We start from the raw sequence: 20,355 nt of genomic DNA on the forward strand, positions 1-20,355 counted from the left end.
ACAGGAGGTCACCTAGAGGTAGACATCACTGTAGTCTAGTCACAGGAGGTCACCTAGAGGTAGACAACACTGTAGTCTAGTCACAGGAGGTCACCTAGAGGTAGACAACACTGTAGTCTAGTCACAGGAGGTCACCTAGAGGTAGACAACACTGTAGTCTAGTCACAGGAGGTCACCTAGAGGTAGACAACACTGTAGTCTAGTCACAGGAGGTCACCTAGAGGTAGACAACACTGTAGTCACTACAGGGAAGCTGTCACCTAGAGGTAGACATCACTGTAGTCTAGTCACAGGAGGTCACCTAGAGGTAGACATCACTGTAGTCTAGTCACAGGAGGTCACCTAGAGGTAGACAACACTGTAGTCTAGTCACAGGAGGTCACCTAGAAGTAGACAACACTGTAGTCTAGTCACAGGACGTCACCTAGAGGTAGACATCACTGTAGTCTAGTCACAGGAGGTCGCCTAGAGGTAGACAACACTGTAGTCTAGTCACAGGAGGTCACCTAGAGGTAGACAACACTGTAGTCTAGTCACAGGAGGTCACCTAGAGGTAGACAACACTGTAGTCTAGTCACAGGAGGTCACCTAGAGGTAGACAATACTGTAGTCTAGTCACAGGAGGTCACCTAGAGGTAGACAACACTGTAGTCTAGTCACAGGAGGTCACCTAGAGGTAGACATCACTGTAGTCTAGTCACAGGAGGTCACCTAGAGGTAGACAACACTGTAGTCTAGTCACAGGAGGTCACCTAGAGGTAGACAACACTGTAGTCTAGTCACAGGAGGTCACCTAGAGGTAGACAACACTGTAGTCTAGTCACAGGAGTTCACCTAGAGGTAGACAACACTGTAGTCACAGGAGGTCACCTAGAGGTAAACAACACTGTAGTCACAGGAGGTCACCTAGAGGTAGACAACACTGTAGTCTAGTCACAGGAGTTCACCTAGAGGTAGACAACACTGTAGTCACAGGAGGTCACCTAGAGGTAGACAACACTGTAGTCTAGTCACAGGAGTTCACCTAGAGGTAGACAACACTGTAGTCACAGGAGGTCACCTAGAGGTAGACATCACTGTAGTCTAGTCACAGGAGTTCACCTAGAGGTAGACAACACTGTAGTCACAGGAGGTCACCTAGAGTTGGACAACACTGTAGTCTAGTCACAGGAGTTCACCTAGAGGTAGACAACACTGTAGTCACAGGAGTTCACCTAGAGGTAAACAACACTGTAGTCACAGGAGGTCACCTAGAGGTAGACAACACTGTAGTCTAGTCACAGGAGTTCACCTAGAGGTAGACATCACTGTGGTCTAGTCACAGGAGGTCACCTAGAGGTAGACATCACTGTAGTCACAGGAGGGAAGCTGTCACCTAGAGGTAGACATCACTGTAGTCTAGTCACAGGAGGTCACCTAGAGGTAGACAACACTGTAGTCTAGTCACAGGAGGTCACCTAGACGTAGACAACACTGTAGTCACTACAGGGAAGCTGTCACCTAGAGGTAGACATCACTGTAGTCTAGTCACAGGAGGTCACCTAGAGGTAGACATCACTGTAGTCTAGTCACAGGAGGCAAGCTGTCATCTAGAGGTAGACATCACTGTAGTCACTACAGGGAAGCTGTCACCTAGAGGTAGACATCACTGTAGTCTAGTCACAGGAGGGAAGCTGTCACCTAGAGGTAGACATCACTGTAGTCACTACAGGGAAGCTGTCACCTAGAGGTAGACATCACTGTAGTCTAGTCACAGGAGGGAAGCTGTCACCTAGAGGTAGACATCACTGTAGTCACTACAGGGAAGCTGTCACCTAGAGGTAGACATTTTAAAGACACCTTCATTTAAAGGCTCAGTCATTTAAAGGCTCAGTCATTTAAAGGCTCAGTCATTTAAAGGCTCAGTCATTTAAAGGCTGAGTCATTTAAAGGCTCAGTCATTTAAAGGCTCAGTCATTTAAAGGCTCAGTCATTTAAAGTGGTGTTGATGTGACTCTCTGTGTGGGTCAGGTATAAAGGTTTAAAGTGGTGTTGATGTGACTATCTGTGTGGGTCAGGTATTAAGGTTTAAAGCAGTGTTGTGACTCTCTGTGTGGGTCAGGCACTGAGGTTTAAAGTGGTGTTGATGTGACTATCTGTGTGGGTCAGGTATTAAGGTTTAAAGTGGTGTTGTGACTCTCTGTGTGGGTCAGATATTGAGGTTTAAAGTGGTGTTGTGACTCTCTGTGTGGGTCAGGTACTGAGGTTTAAAGCAGTGTTGTGACTCTCTCTGTGTGGGTCAGGCACTGAGGTTTAAAGTGGTGTTGTGACTCTCTGTGTGGGTCAGGTATTAAGGTTTAAAGTGGTGTTGTGACTCTCTGTGTGGGTCAGATATTGAGGTTTAAAGTGGTGTTGTGACTCTCTGTGTGGGTCAGGCACTGAGGTTTAAAGTGGTGTTGTGACTCTCTATGTGGGTCAGGCACTGAGGTTTAAAGTGGTGTTAATGTGACTCTCTGTGTGGGTCAGGTACTGAGGTTTGTCCAGCAGTGGAGCACTCTGACAGCCATGAAGCAGAGACTGATCCGCCGCAGTGGTCTCCTGTTCTGCAGCCCAGTCCTGGTCCTGGACCAACTGACCAGCACCCAGCGCAAACACAGCAGCACCAAGAGGTAGGTGGGGCGGGGGGTTGAACCTGTCCTATGTCTCCACCCTGCTGTGTTGGTGCCCAGACGGCATCAGTTAATCACAGATTCATCCTGGTGGGTGTCTCAAGAGCCAATCACAGTGGACGTAGGAGGAAAGCATTTGACAGAATGTGGGATTTATTCGCTAATCAAGGTTTGCCCCATTGACTGCACATCAAGCTGATTTCCAGAGATGATATGTTGGTTAAAGACTTCATGCTGAGAAAGTATGGTAGAAACAAAGTCCAACTGGGAACCCTGGTTCCTACAGAGGTAGAGATTCACACTGTAACTGAGCTAATAAAATACAGGAGTAAGGAGATGGATGGGAAGGTGATTAGTGTTTAGTAAAGAGATGGATGGGAAGGTGATTATCCTGTAGTAAGGAGATGGATGGGAAGGTGATTATTGTGTAGTAAGGAGATGGATGGGAAGGTGATTAACCTGTAGTAAGGAGATGGATGGGAAGGTGATTATCCTGTAGTAGGAAGGTGATTAACCTGTAGTAAGGAGATGGATGGGATGGTGATTATCCTGTAGTAGGAAGGTGATTATCTTGTAGTAAGGAGATGGATGGGAAGGTGATTATCCTGAGGTTAGTTAAACTCTGCTGTAGTGTTGTGCTGGGTTGTCCTGAAGGATCAGGGCCGTCTTCACAAAGGGACTCAGAGTAGGAGTGCTGCTGATATAGGATCAGTTTAGCCTTTTAGACACACACACACACACACACACACACACACTCATACCCCTCCGCCCAACACCTCTCAGGTACTACTGTCAGCTGGACCTGGCTTTCATGTCCTTTCATCCAGCCTCTCTACACTGGGCTGTTTGAAGCCCAACAGTCCCCTCACCCCTTCTTTCTTTCATGCAAATCTGCCCCTTCCTCTCTTCTTCCTCCTCCTCCTCCTCCTTTCTTCAAGATTCCTCCTCTTTGATGTGTCCCCTTCCTCTCCTCATCCAGCTATCTGACCTTACTCTTCCTCCTCCTTCTCATCCTTCCTCCCCCCAGGTAACTTCCTCCTCCCTCCCTGCCTGCCTGCCTCCCTCCATCCTAACCAAACTCCCACTCTCCTCCCCATCCCTCCGTTCTGGTACCTAACCATACTCTTCCTTCCTCCATCCAGGTACCTAACCATACTCTTCCTCCCTCCATCCAGGTACCTAACCATACTCTTCCTCCCTCCATCCAGGTACCTAACCATACTCTTCCTCCCTCCATCCAGGTATCTAACCATACTCTTCCTCCCTCCATTCAGGTACCTAACCATACTCTTCCTCCCTCCATCCAGGTACCTAACCATACTCTTCCTCCCTCCATCCAGGTATCTAACCATACTCTTCCTCCCTCCATCCAGGTATCTAACCATACTCTTCCTCCCTCCATCCAGGTACCTAACCATACTCTTCCTCCCTCCATCCAGGTATCTAACCATACTCTTCCTCCCTCCATCCAGGTACCTAACCATACTCTTCCTCCCTCCATCCAGGTATCTAACCATACTCTTCCTCCCTCCATCCAGGTATCTAACCATACTCTTCCTCCCTCCATCCAGGTATCTAACCATACTCTTCCTCCCTCCATCCAGGTACCTAACCATACTCTTCCTCCCTCCATCCAGGTATCTAACCATACTCTTCCTCCCTCCATCCAGGTATCTAACCATACTCTTCCTCCCTCCATCCAGGTATCTAACCATACTCTTCCTCCCTCCATCCAGGTACCTAACCATACTCTTCCTCCCTCCATCCAGGTATCTAACCATACTCTTCCTCCCTCCATCCAGGTACCTAACCATACTCTTCCTCCCTCCATCCAGGTATCTAACCATACTCTTCCTCCCTCCATCCAGGTATCTAACCATACTCTTCCTCCCTCCATCCAGGTATCTAACCATACTCTTCCTCCCTCCATCCAGGTATCTAACCATACTCTTCCTCCCTCCATCCAGGTATCTAACCATACTCTTCCTCCCTCCATCCAGGTACCTAACCATACTCTTCCTCCCTCCATCCAGGTATCTAACCATACTCTTCCTCCCTCCATCCAGGTACCTAACCATACTCTTCCTTCCTCCATCCAGGTATCTAACCATACTCTTCCTCCCTCCATCCAGGTATCTAACCATACTCTTCCTCCCTCCATCCAGGTATCTAACCATACTCTTCCTTCCTCCATCCAGGTACCTAACCATACTCTTCCTCCCTCCATCCAGGTATCTAACCATACTCTTCCTCCCTCCATCCAGGTACCTAACCATACTCTTCCTCCCTCCATCCAGGTATCTAACCATACTCTTCCTCCCTCCATCCAGGTATCTAACCATACTCTTCCTCCCTCCATCCAGGTATCTAACCATACTCTTCCTCCCTCCATCCAGGTATCTAACCATACTCTTCCTCCCTCCATCCAGGTATCTAACCATACTCTTCCTTCCTCCATCCAGGTACCTAACCAAAGAAGATGTGTCCCAGGCCTCTCTCAGTAAGGCCCAGTGTGATGGAGGAACTGTTCGCACGATCAACAAGGAGATCTTCTTCACCAAGAGCAGAACTGCCTCTATGTCACGACCCAACACCTCTGCCTCCGTCCCAGAGAAGTAGGTCTCCAGTCTCCTAGAGAGTCATAGCAACACTAGTTCACAGTGCCAAACTTTCTCCTCCACATTGAAATGATATTACATTGAAAGACCACGGTATGTCCTGTCTGTACAATTTGTTGTTCAATACCCAAGGAACTAAATGTGTCCTCACTTTACCACAGAGTGACCAGGCTATAATCCACTGTTTTAGAGGCTATGGGACCAGTGAGTGTTTACCACAGAGCGACCAGGCTATAATCCACTGTTTTAGAGGCAATGGTTGGATAGATGGAGCACATCGCTATGGCAACCACCACAGGGACTGGCTGGGTGAGATAGAAAGAGTGAGTCTTGCTGATTGGTTCGAGGATCATCGGGGGCGCTCCAGAGAGCCGTGTCCCATCTGTTCCCTAACGTGCGAACAGGCAAGTACCCTGGTGGAGCGCTGTAAGAAACACATCCACACTGTGGCAGTGGTCCAGGCTCACCTTCCTCTCCCTCTGCTTCTCCAGCCAGGAGGAGGACTCACACAGACAACAACCATATGTCCCATCTCCCCAAAGCCATGCTTAGATGTTCCTATTGAATGAATGCCTTGTAACTGTATAGTAATACAGTAGCTTCCACACACTGGTTGAATCAACGTTGAATCAACGTTGTTTCAAATCTAAGTTTATTTGTCACGTGCGTCGACTACAACAGGTGTAGACACCTTACAGTGAAATGCTTACTTACAGGCTCTAACCAATAGTGCAAAAAAGGTATTAGGTGAACAATAGGTAAGTAAAGAAATAAAACAACAGTAAAAAGACAGTGAAAAATAACAGTAGTGAGGCTATAAGTAGCTAGGCTCTATACAGTAGCCAGGCTCTATACAGTAGCTAGGCTCTATACAGTAGCGAGGCTCTATACAGTAGCTAGGCTCTATACAGTAGCTAGGCTCTATACAGTAGCTAGGCTCTATACAGTAGCCAGGCTCTATACAGTAGCTAGGCTCTATACAGTAGCGAGGCTCTATACAGTAGCTAGGCTCTATACAGTAGCTAGGCTCTATACAGTAGCTAGGCTCTATACAGTAGCGAGGCTCTATACAGTAGCTAGGCTCTATACAGTAGCCAGGCTCTATACAGTAGCTAGGCTCTATACAGTAGCGAGGCTCTATACAGTAGCTAGGCTCTATACAGTAGCTAGGCTCTATACAGTAGCGAGGCTCTATACAGTAGCTAGGCTATATACAGTAGCGAGGCTCTATACAGTAGCTAGGCTACATACAGTAGCTAGGCTCTATACAGTAGCCAGGCTCTATACAGTAGCTAGGCTCTATACAGTAGCTAGGCTCTATACAGTAGCTAGGCTCTATACAGTAGCGAGGCTATATACAGTAGCGAGGCTACATACAGTAGCTAGGCTCTATACAGTAGCTAGGCTATATACAGTAGCGAGGCTCTATACAGTAGCTAGGCTCTATACAGTAGCGAGGCTCTATACAGTAGCGAGGCTCTATACAGTAGCTAGGCTCTATACAGTAGCTAGGCTCTATACAGTAGCTAGGCTACATACAGTAGCGAGGCTCTATACAGTAGCTAGGCTACATACAGTAGCTAGGCTCTATACAGTAGCTAGGCTCTATACAGTAGCGAGGCTATATACAGTAGCGAGACTACATACAGTAGCTAGGCTCTATACAGTAGCTAGGCTATATACAGTAGCGAGGCTCTATACAGTAGCTAGGCTACATACAGTAGCTAGGCTCTATACAGTAGCGAGGCTCTATACAGTAGCTAGGCTACATACAGTAGCGAGGCTCTATACAGTAGCGAGGCTCTATACAGTAGCTAGGCTACATACAGTAGCTAGGCTCTATACAGTAGCTAGTCTATATACAGTAGCTAGGCTCTATACAGTAGCTAGGCTACATACAGTAGCGAGGCTCTATACAGTAGCTAGGCTACATACAGTAGCGAGGCTCTATACAGTAGCTAGGCTCTATACAGTAGCTAGGCTACATACAGTAGCTAGGCTCTATACAGTAGCGAGGCTCTATACAGTAGCTAGGCTACATACAGTAGCTAGGCTATATACAGTAGCTAGGCTCTATACAGTAGCTAGGCTCTACAGTAGCGAGGCTCTATACAGTAGTGAGGCTCTATACAGTAGTGAGGCTCTATACAGTAGCGAGGCTCTATACAGTAGTGAGGCTCTATACAGTAGCTAGGCTACATACAGTAGCTAGGCTCTATACAGTAGCTAGGCTCTATACAGTAGCTAGGCTCTATACAGGCACCAGTTAGTCGGGCTGATTGAGGTAGTATGTACATGTAGATATAGTTAAAGTGACTATGCAGATATGATAAACAGAGAGTAGCCGTAACGTAAAATGGCGCCGGAAGAAATGGCAGCAGTTTTACGGGCGCCCGACCTATTGTGCTATTATGTGGGGGGGTTTGCATTATTTGTAATTTATTTTGTACATAATGTTTCTGCAACCGTATCTTACAGCAAAAAAATAGCTTCTGGATATCAGGACAGCGATCACTCACCTCGGATTAGACAAAGAGCTTCTGGATATCAGGACAGCGATCACTCACCTCGGATTAGACAAAGAGCTTCTGGATATCAGGACAGCGATCACTCACCTCGGATTAGACAAAGAGCTTCTGGATATCAGGACAGCGATCACTCGCCTCGGATTAGACAAAGAGCTTCTGGATATCAGGACAGCGATCACTCACCTCAGATTAGACAAAGAGCTTCTGGATATCAGGACAGCGATCACTCGCCTCGGATTAGACAAAGAGCTTCTGGATATCAGGACAGCGATCACTCACCTCGGATTAGACAAAGAGCTTCTGGATATCAGGACAGAGATCACTCACCTCAGATTAGACAAAGAGCTTCTGGATATCAGGACAGCGATCACTCACCTCGGATTAGACAAAGAGCTTCTGGATATCAGGACAGCGATCACTCACCTCAGATTAGACAAAGAGCTTCTGGATATCAGGACAGCGATCACTCACCTCGGATTAGACAAAGAGCTTCTGGGTATCAGGACAGCGATCACTCACCTCGGATTAGACAAAGAGCTTCTGGATATCAGGACAGCGATCACTCACCTCAGATTAGACAAAGAGCTTCTGGATATCAGGACAGCGATCACTCACCTCGGATTAGACAAAGAGCTTCTGGATATCAGGACAGCGATCACTCACCTCAGATTAGACAAAGAGCTTCTGGATATCAGGACAGCGATCACTCACCTCGGATTAGACAAAGAGCTTCTGGATATCAGGACAGCGATCACTCACCTCGGATTAGACAAAGAGCTTCTGGATATCAGGACAGCGATCACTCACCTCGGATTAGACAAAGAGCTTCTGGATATCAGGACAGCGATCACTCACCTCGGATTAGACAAAGAGCTTCTGGATATCAGGACAGCGATCACTCACCTCAGATTAGACAAAGAGCTTCTGGATATCAGGACAGCGATCACTCACCTCGGATTAGACAAAGAGCTTCTGGATATCAGGACAGCGATCACTCACCTCGGATTAGACAAAGAGCTTCTGGATATCAGGACAGCGATCACTCACCTCAGATTAGACAAAGAGCTTCTGGATATCAGGACAGCGATCACTCACCTCGGATTAGACAAAGAGCTTCTGGATATCAGGACAGCGATCACTCACCTCGGATTAGACAAAGAGCTTCTGGATATCAGGACAGCGATCACTCACCTCGGATTAGACAAAGATCTTCTGGATATCAGGACAGCGATCACTCACCTCGGATTAGACAAAGAGCTTCTGGATATCAGGACAGCGATCACTCACCTCGGATTAGACAAAGAGCTTCTGGATATCAGGACAGCGATCACTCACCTCGGATTAGACAAAGAGCTTCTGGATATCAGGACAGCGATCACTCACCTCGGATTAGACAAAGAGCTTCTGGATATCAGGACAGCGATCACTCACCTCGGATTAGACAAAGAGCTTCTGGATATCAGGACAGCGATCACTCACCTCAGATTAGACAAAGAGCTTCTGGATATCAGGACAGCGATCACTCACCTCGGATTAGACAAAGAGCTTCTGGATATCAGGACAGCGATCACTCACCTCAGATTAGACAAAGAGCTTCTGGGTATCAGGACAGCGATCACTCACCTCGGATTAGACAAAGAGCTTCTGGATATCAGGACAGCGATCACTCACCTCAGATTAGACAAAGAGCTTCTGGATATCAGGACAGCGATCACTCACCTCGGATTAGACAAAGAGCTTCTGGATATCAGGACAGCGATCACTCACCTCAGATTAGACAAAGAGCTTCTGGATATCAGGACAGCGATCACTCACCTCGGATTAGACAAAGAGCTTCTGGATATCAGGACAGCGATCACTCACCTCGGATTAGACAAAGAGCTTCTGGATATCAGGACAGCGATCACTCACCTCGGATTAGACAAAGATCTTCTGGATATCAGGACAGCGATCACTCACCTCGGATTAGACAAAGAGCTTCTGGATATCAGGACAGCGATCACTCATCTCGGATTAGACAAAGAGCTTCTGGATATCAGGACAGCGATCACTCACCTCGGATTAGACAAAGAGCTTCTGGATATCAGGACAGCGATCACTCACCTCGGATTAGACAAAGAGCTTCTGGATATCAGGACAGCGATCGCTCACCTCGGATTAGACAAAGAGCTTCTGGATATCAGGACAGCGATCGCTCACCTCGGATTAGACAAAGAGCTTCTGGATATCAGGACAGCGATCACTCACCTCAGATTAGACAAAGAGCTTCTGGATATCAGGACAGCGATCACTCACCTCGGATTAGACAAAGAGCTTCTGGATATCAGGACAGCGATCACTCACCTCGGATTAGACAAAGAGCTTCTGGATATCAGGACAGCGATCACTCACCTCGGATTAGACAAAGAGCTTCTGGATATCAGGACAGCGATCACTCACCTCGGATTAGACAAAGAGCTTCTGGATATCAGGACAGCGATCACTCACCTCAGATTAGACAAAGAGCTTCTGGATATCAGGACAGCGATCACTCACCTCAGATTAGACAAAGAGCTTCTGGATATCAGGACAGCGATCACTCACCTCAGATTAGACAAAGATCTTCTGGATATCAGGACAGTGATCACTCACCTCAGATTAGACAAAGAGCTTCTGGATATCAGGACAGTGATCACTCACCTCAGATTAGACAAAGAGCTTCTGGGTATCAGGACAGCGATCACTCACCTCGGATTAGACAAAGAGCTTCTGGATATCAGGACAGCGATCACTCACCTCAGATTAGACAAAGAGCTTCTGGATATCAGGACAGCGATCACTCACCTCAGATTAGACAAAGAGCTTCTGGATATCAGGACAGCGATCACTCACCTCAGATTAGACAAAGATCTTCTGGATATCAGGACAGTGATCACTCACCTCAGATTAGACAAAGAGCTTCTGGATATCAGGACAGTGATCACTCACCTCAGATTAGACAAAGAGCTTCTGGGTATCAGGACAGCGATCACTCACCTCGGATTAGACAAAGAGCTTCTGGATATCAGGACAGCGATCACTCACCTCAGATTAGACAAAGAGCTTCTGGATATCAGGACAGCGATCACTCACCTCAGATTAGATGAAGATGTTTTCTTCAACCAGCAGGAAGCACAGGACATCCTCCAAACACCCGACAAGGCCAACATCCCAGTTATTTGCAAGAGGAAGAGACGCAGGTACAGAGGACACAGAGCGGGGTGCCTCGTAAGGATCCGCAGAAGGCAACTGGGAAAGCTGCCGTTACCGTCAATATTACTCGCCAACGTGCAGTCATTGGACAATAAACTAGACGAGGTACGATCACGAATATCCTACCAACGGGACATCAAAAACTGTAATATGTTATGTTTCACGGAATCGTGGCTGAATGATGACATGGATATTCAGCTAGCGGGATAAACGCTGCACCGGCTACATAGAACAGCACACTCCGGTAAGGGGGGGGGGGGGGTCTGTGAATATTTATTTGTAAACAACAGCTGGTGCACGAAATCTAAGGAAGTCTACATTTTGCTCGCCTGAAGTAGAGAATCTTGTGATAAAATGCAGACCACACTATTTGCCTAGAGTTTTCAGCTATACTTTTCATGGCTGTTTATTTACCACCACAGCCAGATGCTGGCACTAAGACCGCACTCAGACAGCTGTATAAGGAAATAAGCAAACAGGAAACCACTCACCCAGAGGCGGCGCTCCTAGTGGCCGGAGACTTTAATGCAGGGAAACTTAAATCAGTTCTACCTAATTTCTACCAGCATATTAAATATGCAATACCTTGCCAGCAGCATACCACCCTGCATACCACTGCTGGATTGCTTCTGAAGCTAAGCAGGGTTGGTCCTGGATGGGAGAACAGATGCTGCTGGAAGTGGTGTTGGAGGGCCAGTAGGAGGCACACTTTTCTCTGGTCTAAAAAATATCCCAATGCCCCAGGGCAGTGATTGGGGACACTGCCCTGTGTAGGGTGCCATCTTTCGGATGGGACGTTAAACGGGTGTCCTGACTCTCTGCGATCATTAAAGATCCCATGGCACTTATCGTAAGAGTAGGGGTGTTAACCCCGGTGTCCTGGCTAAATTCCCAATCTGGCCATCAAACCATCACGGTCACCTAATAATCCCCAGTTTACAATTGGCTCATTCATCCCCCTCCTCTCCCCTGTAACTATTCCCCAGGTTGTTGCTGCAAATGAGAATGTGTTCTCAGTCAACTTACCTGGTAAAATAACGGATAAATAAAACAATTCTAGATCACCTGTACTCCACACACAGAGACGCGTACAAAGCTCTCCCTCACCCTCGATTTGGTAAATCCGACCACAATTCTATCCTCCTGATTCCTGCTTACAAGCAAAAATTACAGCAGGAAGCACCAGTGACTCGGTCTATAAAAAAGTGGTCAGGTGAAGCAGATGCTAAACTACAGGACTGTTTTGCTATCACAGACTGTAATATGTTCTGGGATTCTTCCAATGGCATTGAGGAGTACACCACATCAGTCACTGGCTTCATCAATAAGTATATCAAGGACGTCGTCCCCACAGTGACTGTACGTACATACCCCAACCAGAAGCCATGGATTACAGGCAACATTCCACATGCCCCCATTCTCATCGACAGGGCTTTAGTGGAGCAGGTTGAGAGCTTCAAGTTCCTTGGTGTCCACATCACCAACAAACTAGAATGGTCCAAACACACCAAGACAGTTGTGAAGAGGGCATGACAAATCCTAATCCCCCTCAGGAAACTATAAAGATTTGGCATGGGTCCTGAGATCCTCAAAAAGTTCTACAGCTGCAACTTCGAGAGCATCCTGACTGGTTGCATCACTGTCATGTCAATGAAATTACGTTGAACCAACGTGGAATAGAAGTTGAATTGATGTCTGTGCCCAGTGGATTAATACTGTTTATTCACTTGTTGGGCAGATGACTGACAATCTTCCCTCCCTCTCTGTGTCTCTGTCTCTTTCCATCTCTCCCCCCAGACCATCCGAGGTGCACCCAGAGCCTCCTGTTGGTGGTCCTGAGGGCCCGTCAGAGGCTGAAGCTGGGTACCTGCAGGTGCTGGACAGTGAGGGTCGACCCTTGTGTCTGTCCTGCCACAAGGCCTGTGGGTCCACCGGAGGAGCCTGGGACACCTGTTTCTGTAGCCAGACGTAAGTAGCAGCATCATCAAAGTAAAGCCAAGTTCACCCATCAGTGGTGTTGTATATCCTGCTATTATTAGTGTTGCCTCGTAGGCCTACTGCGTTCCTTAATTAAAGCTCTACAAAGAAAACACCAAGTTATTGTGTTGTATTCTACTTCATCTATCCTATCATAGGTGTCAGGAGGAGTTCCAGCTGCGCTCCAGCCAGGCCTACATGCGTGCCCGGGTACTGCAGACGGAGCAGGGGGTGTGTCAGAGCTGCGGCCTGCAAGCCCACCAGCTGTACCTGAAGGTCCGTGACGCCCCGCCCACACACAGGAAAGAGATGCTAGAGAACACCGGGCTGGCCCAGCTGTCACTCAAACAGGTTGGTTGGTTTGCATGTCTTTAGCCCCCCAGGTCTGTGATACAGAGAGGGACCTAGGAGCATTCCATTACTCTGTATGGGGGGACCTAGGAGCATTCCATTGCTCTGTATGGGGGGACCTAGGAGCATTCCATTACTCTGTATGGGGGGACCTAGGAGCATTCCATTACTCTGTATGGGGGGACCTAGGAGCATTCCATTACTCTGTATGGGGTCTGACCTACACTACCTGAGCTCTCTTAGCCAGGATACAGGCTTCTACATGACTTTATGAGCCCTTTACAGACATGAGCTTTTTAAAGGTGCACAAATCTACAGACAGAGAGAACAGTCATACTATTGATGTGGGTTGATTTTCAACTGGATTTATCAAAGAGCAGTATCATCTCTCTCTTCTCAAATTAGCATATCACATTACTGAAGTTGTACAGAAAACACTGAAATGGATAGGACCCATTTAGACATTTGAAGCCACTTCTGATATAAAGCAGCGTGTGTAGTGTTGAGAACAGACGGGTTTCACCTGTTCCAACTAATCCCCTGGATCTGGGGAGACCACTAAAGGCTTTAGTAGACATTATATTATACACTGGGAGAGGAGGGGGAGAACACAGAGAAGAGGGACTCAGTCCTCTCTACTACTGACTGACACTTATCATCCCTGCTTTGTGCTGGGGGAAGATAAACCATTAGATGTGTGGGTGGAGGGGGTGTGGGTGTGGATGACGGGTGTGTGTGGAGGGGGGTGTACTGTACTGTGGACACACAAGTTCCTCTCTCAACCTGTGTGCGTGTGTGACTTCCTCTCTCTCGGCTCACAGTAAATGGATTGGCCAGTACTGTCAGATCCTCCATGGATTTCTCCCACAGCTCAACCTCACCTCAGCCAAGAGCCTGTTAGATTTGGCTCTGCCATTTCTACTGGAAAGACCTTCTGCCTTCTCGCTCACAGATCAATGGATGGATTTGGCCTAACACTAACAGGACATCTGTACTGCACAGAAACCACAGAGAACAACTGCTGATTAATGCGCTGTATAGGAGGTCTGAGGACTCTAGCTTTAGTAAAGGCTTTCTAAGACATTAGTAGACCAGTGGGGGAATGCAGAGTGAATGTTCTGTATGGAGCGAGGAGGGGGTGGAGGTGGGTCGGTAGTCATGGTGGAACGGAGCTTGTTCCTGAGTACAACTTTGCTTTTCTTCCCCTCTGTGGGTATGTGACCCCCCCCCCCCCCCCCGGTTCTCTTGTGGCTAATGTTGGGAGAGCGCTACTCTATCTACCGCTTCTACCCAGGAATGGAGATTGATTTCTGGGCTGAATCGTCCCCAGGGTTCCCCTTCTCTGGCTCGTTCCACATAAAATGGAGAAAAGAAAAGGCTTAGCGTCAAATTGAAATGCCTCCATTTTGGTTCTAGTGTTCCCCAGCTCCAGGCCATAGAAATAGAATTACAGACGTTTGATTTCCTACCTGTCCCCAGAGTCCCCAGCTCGTTCTCTTACATTAGAGCCTTGTCATTCTCTCTGTCTGAAGACAGACAGGCGGAGGCAATGTGATGCTGACATGGGAAGGCTGACAACATCCTATTATGAAAAACACATGGACAAAACTCACAAGGGAATTTACAAATATTTCTTACACCAAATTGTTTGTTTACCTGTTTGAGCTATTAAAACTGTAAATTATATAATCTTTACTGAGAAATGTGTTTATTAAAATTGTCTGTGTTGTGTCCAGCTGAATGAGATGATCCGTGCCCCCGTGGAGGGTCAGTTCTGGCAGGTGGACCACATCCGACCCGTCTACAGTGGGGGAGGACAGTGTTCCCTGGACAACCTACAGACACTCTGCACTGTCTGCCACAGAACCGTAAGAGTCCAGTACACACAGACACACACACACCATCACACACACACACACACAGTGTTCCCTGGACAACCTACAGACACACACACACACACCATCACACACAGACACACAGTGTTCCCTGGACAACCTACAGACACACACACACACCATCACACACAGTGTTCCCTGGACAACTTACAGACACTCTGCACCGTCTGCCAGAGAACCGTAAGAGTCCAGTACACACAGACACACACACACCATCACACACAGACACACAGTGTTCCCTGGACAACCTACAGACACACACACACACCATCACACACAGTGTTCCCTGGACAACCTACAGACACTCTGCACTGTCTGCCACAGAATCGTAAGAGTCCAGTACACACAGACACACACACCATCACACACAGTGTTCCCTGGACAACCTACAGACACTCTGCACCGTCTGCCAGAGAACCGTAAGACTCCAGTACACACAGACACACACACACCGTCACACACAGACACACAGTGTTCCCTGGACAACCTACAGACACACACACACACCATCACACACAGACACACAGTGTTCCCTGGACAACCTACAGACACTCTGCACCGTCTGCCACAGAACCACAAGGGTCCTGGTCCCCGTTCCTCTGTGTCCACATAAACACTCAGTCCCACATGGTGCTTCATTACACCCATATGCCCTCTCAAACCACCACCATGTTGTAATATCACACCATGTTATAATACCATGTTATAATATCACACCATGTTATAATACCATGTTATAATATCACACCATGTTATAATATCATACCATGTTATAATACCATGTTATAGTATAATACACCACCATGTAATAATACTATGTTATAATATCATGTTATAATACACCACCATGTTATAATATCATGTTATAATATCATGTTATAATACACCACCATGTTATAATATCATGTTATAATATCATGTTATAATACACCACCATGTTATAATATCATGTTATAATATCATGTTATAATACACCACCATGTAATAATACTATGTTATAATATCATGTTATAATACACCACCATGTTATAATATCATGTTATAATTTAATACCATGTTATATTACCATGTTATAATACACCACCATGTTATAATATCATGTTATAATTTAATACCATGTTATATTACCATGTTATAATATAATACCATGTTATAATATAATACCATGTTATAATATAATACCATGTTATAGTATAATACACCACTGTTATAGTATAATACCATGTCATAATATAATACCATGTTATAGTATAATACCATGTCATAATATAATACCATGTTATAATATAATACCATGTTATAATATAATACCATGTTATAATATAATACCATGTTATAGTATAATACACCACTGTTATAGTATAATACCATGTCATAATATAATACCATGTTATAGTATAATACCATGTCATAATATAATACCATGTCATAATATAATACCATGTTATAATATAATACCATGTTATAATTTAATACCATGTTATATTACCATGTTATAATATAATACCATGTTATAATATAATACCATGTTATAATATAATACCATGTTATAATATAATACCATGTTATAGTATAATACCATGTTATAATACAATACCATGTTATAATATCATGTTATAATTTAATACCATGTTATATTACCATGTTATAATATAATACCATGTTATAATATAATACCATGTTATAATATAATACCATGTTATAATACACCACCATGTTATAATACAATACCATGTTATAATACAATACCATGTTATAATACCATGTTATAATACAATACCATGTTATAATATCATGTTATAATTTAATACCATGTTATATTACCATGTTATAATATAATACCATGTTATAATATAATACCATGTTATAATATAATACCATGTTATAATATAATACCATGTTATAATACAATACCATGTTATAGTATAATACCATGTTATAATACAATACCATGTTATAATATAATACCATGTTATAATATAATACCATGTTATAATATAATACCATGTTATAATACACCACCATGTTATAATACAATACCATGTTATAGTATAATACCATGTTATAATACCATGTTATAATACACCACCATGTTATAATATCATACCATGTTATAATACCATGTTATAATACAATACCATGTTATAATACACCACCATGTTATAATATCATACCATGTTATAATACCATGTTATAATACAATACCATGTTATAATACACCACCATGTTATAATACAATACCATGTTATAGTATAATACCATGTTATAATACCATGTTATAATACACCACCATGTTATAATATAATACCATGTTATAATACACCACCATGTTATAATACCATGTTATAATATAATACCATGTTATAGTATAATACACCACTGTTATAGTATAATATAATACCATGTTATAATATAATACCATGATATAATACCATGTCATAATATAATACCATGTTATAAATCATCCCATGATATAGTATAATACACCACCATGTTATAATATCATACCATGTTATAATACCATGTTATAATACAATACCATGTTATAATACACCACCATGTTATAATACCATGTCATAATATCATACCATGTTATAATGTAATACCATGTTATATTACCATGTTATAATATAATACCATGTTATAGTATAATACACCACTGTTATAGTATAATATAATACCATGTTATAATATAATACCATTATATAATACAATACCATGTTATAATACCATGTCATAATATAATACCATGTTATAAATCATACCATGATATAGTATAATACACCACCATGTTATAATATAATATAATACCATGTTATAATATAATACCATGTTATAATATACACCACCATGTTATAATACCATGTCATAATATCATACCATGTTATAATGTAATACCATGTTATAGTATAATACCATGCTATAGTATAATACCATGTTATAATATCATACCATGTTATAATACCATGTTATAATATAATACACCACCATGTTATAATTTAATACACCACTGTTATAGTATAATATAATACCATGTTATAATATCATACCATGTTATAATACCATGTTATAATATCATACCATGTTATAATATAATACACCACCATGTTATAATTTAATACACCACTGTTATAGTATAATATAATACCATGTTATAATATCATATAATATCATACCATGTTATAATACCAATACAATATAATATCATACCATGTTATAATACACCACCATGTTATAATTTAATACCATGTTACAGTATAAAGTGGTCCATGTTATAGTATAATGCAGTATTAATGACAGAATGCTGTTTGTTTTACAGAGGACAGAGTATTGATGACAGTAGGCTGTTTGTTTTACAGAGGACAGAGTATTGATGACAGAATGCTGTTTGTTTTACAGAGGACAGAGTATTGATGACAGTAGGCTGTTTGTTTTACAGAGGACAGAGTATTGATGACAGTAGGCTGTTTGTTTTACAGAGGACAGAGTATTGATGACAGTAGGCTGTTTGTTTTACAGAGGACAGAGTATTGATGACAGTAGGCTGTTTGTTTTACAGAGGACAGAGTATTGATGACAGTAGGCTGTTTGTTTTACAGAGGACAGAGTATTGATGACAGTAGGCTGTTTGTTTTACAGAGGACAGAGTATTGATGACAGTAGGCTGTTTGTTTTACAGAGGACAGAGTATTGATGACAGTAGGCTGGTTGTTTTACAGAGGACAGAGTACTGATGACAGTAGGCTGTTTGTTTTACAGAGGACAGAGTATTGATGACAGTAGGCTGTTTGTTTTACAGAGGACAGAGTATTGATGACAGTAGGCTGTTTGTTTTACAGAGGACAGAGTATTGATGACAGTAGGCTGTTTGTTTTACAGAGGACAGCTCAGCAAGCCAAGGACAGAAGCCAGATGAAGAAAGGACTGGCAGCCTCCAAGGTGGCTTCAGACATCACTCGCTTCTTCATAAAGAAATGAACCAAGGAAGGAAGGAGGGAAAGTTGGAGGAGTACTGAGTGACATAGGAAGGATGCTTCTTCAGTGTGTCATCTCTGTGAAGAAGGCTACATGTCACAGTTGGTTCTCAATGCTGCCACTGCTGTCCATGTTATGGATTCACCAGCAATCCAATGTAGAGGAACATCGCCTCCTTCCTTTAATGACATGATGTTTAAGTTGGATCATTGAGAGTGTTGATGTGAAGACTGTTCTTTCAGGGTTGTTTTTTTGTTGAGTTACCTGAATAGATTTGACTAAACAATGCTGCCTGTATTAAATGCAAAGGTTCCAAATGAGCAGCTACGCTCCTTCCCATGTTGTCCCCGAACCGTCAGCAGTGAGCCTGGGTTGATTTATAACGGGCTTATCTAGCTCAGATACAGGCTGAACTGAACCAAGCTGGGCAGGCTGCTGCTTGTTTGAGTTGCCAGCCTGCCTGCATGCCTGCCGAGCGCTCGCTGCTATTTTAGGTTGTGCACACGTGGCAGAAAAACCCTGATATGTGTGATGCTCTAGTTTACATCTTGACAGGATATCACAAGTGTTTTACTTCATGTCCTCTACATGTAGTCTAGTTGATAGTGTCTTTATGTCCTCTACATGTAGTCTAGTTGATAGTGTCTTTATGTCCTCTACATGTAGTCTAGTTGATAGTGTCTTTATGTCCTCTACATGTAGTCTAGTTGATAGTGTCTTTATGTCCTCTACATGTAGTCTAGTTGATAGTGTCTTTATGTCCTCTACATGGAGTCTAGTTGATAGTGTCTTTATGTCCTCTACATGTAGTCTAGTTGATAGTGTCTTTATGTCCTCTACATGTAGTCTAGTTGATAGTGTCTTTATGTCCTCTACATGTAGTCTAGTTGATAGTGTCTTTATGTCCTCTACATGTAGTCTAGTTGATAGTGTCTTTATGTCCTCTACATGTAGTCTAGTTGATAGTGTCTTTATGTCCTCTACATGTAGTCTAGTTGATAGTGTCTTTATGTCCTCTACATGTAGGCTAGTTGATAGTGTCTTCATGTCCTCTACATATAGGCTAGTTGATAGTGTCTTTATGTCCTCTACATGTAGTCTAGTTGATAGTGTCTTTATGTCCTCTACATGT

The 20,355-nt window shown here is 43.9% G+C and overlaps 1 protein-coding gene across 1 annotated transcript in view; it reads left to right on the forward strand.

The window, feature by feature from the left end:
* LOC139402486 (DNA annealing helicase and endonuclease ZRANB3-like) overlaps positions 1 to 19,895 on the forward strand; it is a gene marked incomplete at its 5' end in the record, with an annotated part of 36,107 nt that extends 16,212 nt beyond the window's left edge. Inside the window, 6 exons of the mRNA XM_071146450.1 lie at positions 2,527 to 2,648; positions 5,111 to 5,263; positions 12,823 to 12,993; positions 13,161 to 13,353; positions 15,090 to 15,221; positions 19,128 to 19,895. Of these exons, the coding sequence (XP_071002551.1) occupies positions 2,527 to 2,648; positions 5,111 to 5,263; positions 12,823 to 12,993; positions 13,161 to 13,353; positions 15,090 to 15,221; positions 19,128 to 19,226 (870 nt within the window). The remainder of the gene's footprint in view (positions 1 to 2,526; positions 2,649 to 5,110; positions 5,264 to 12,822; positions 12,994 to 13,160; positions 13,354 to 15,089; positions 15,222 to 19,127) is intronic.
* Between the last annotated feature and the right edge of the window lie 460 nt (positions 19,896 to 20,355).

Source organism: Oncorhynchus clarkii, unplaced genomic scaffold (genome assembly GCF_045791955.1).
Source record: "Oncorhynchus clarkii lewisi isolate Uvic-CL-2024 unplaced genomic scaffold, UVic_Ocla_1.0 unplaced_contig_8876_pilon_pilon, whole genome shotgun sequence".
NCBI lineage: Eukaryota > Metazoa > Chordata > Actinopteri > Salmoniformes > Salmonidae > Oncorhynchus > Oncorhynchus clarkii.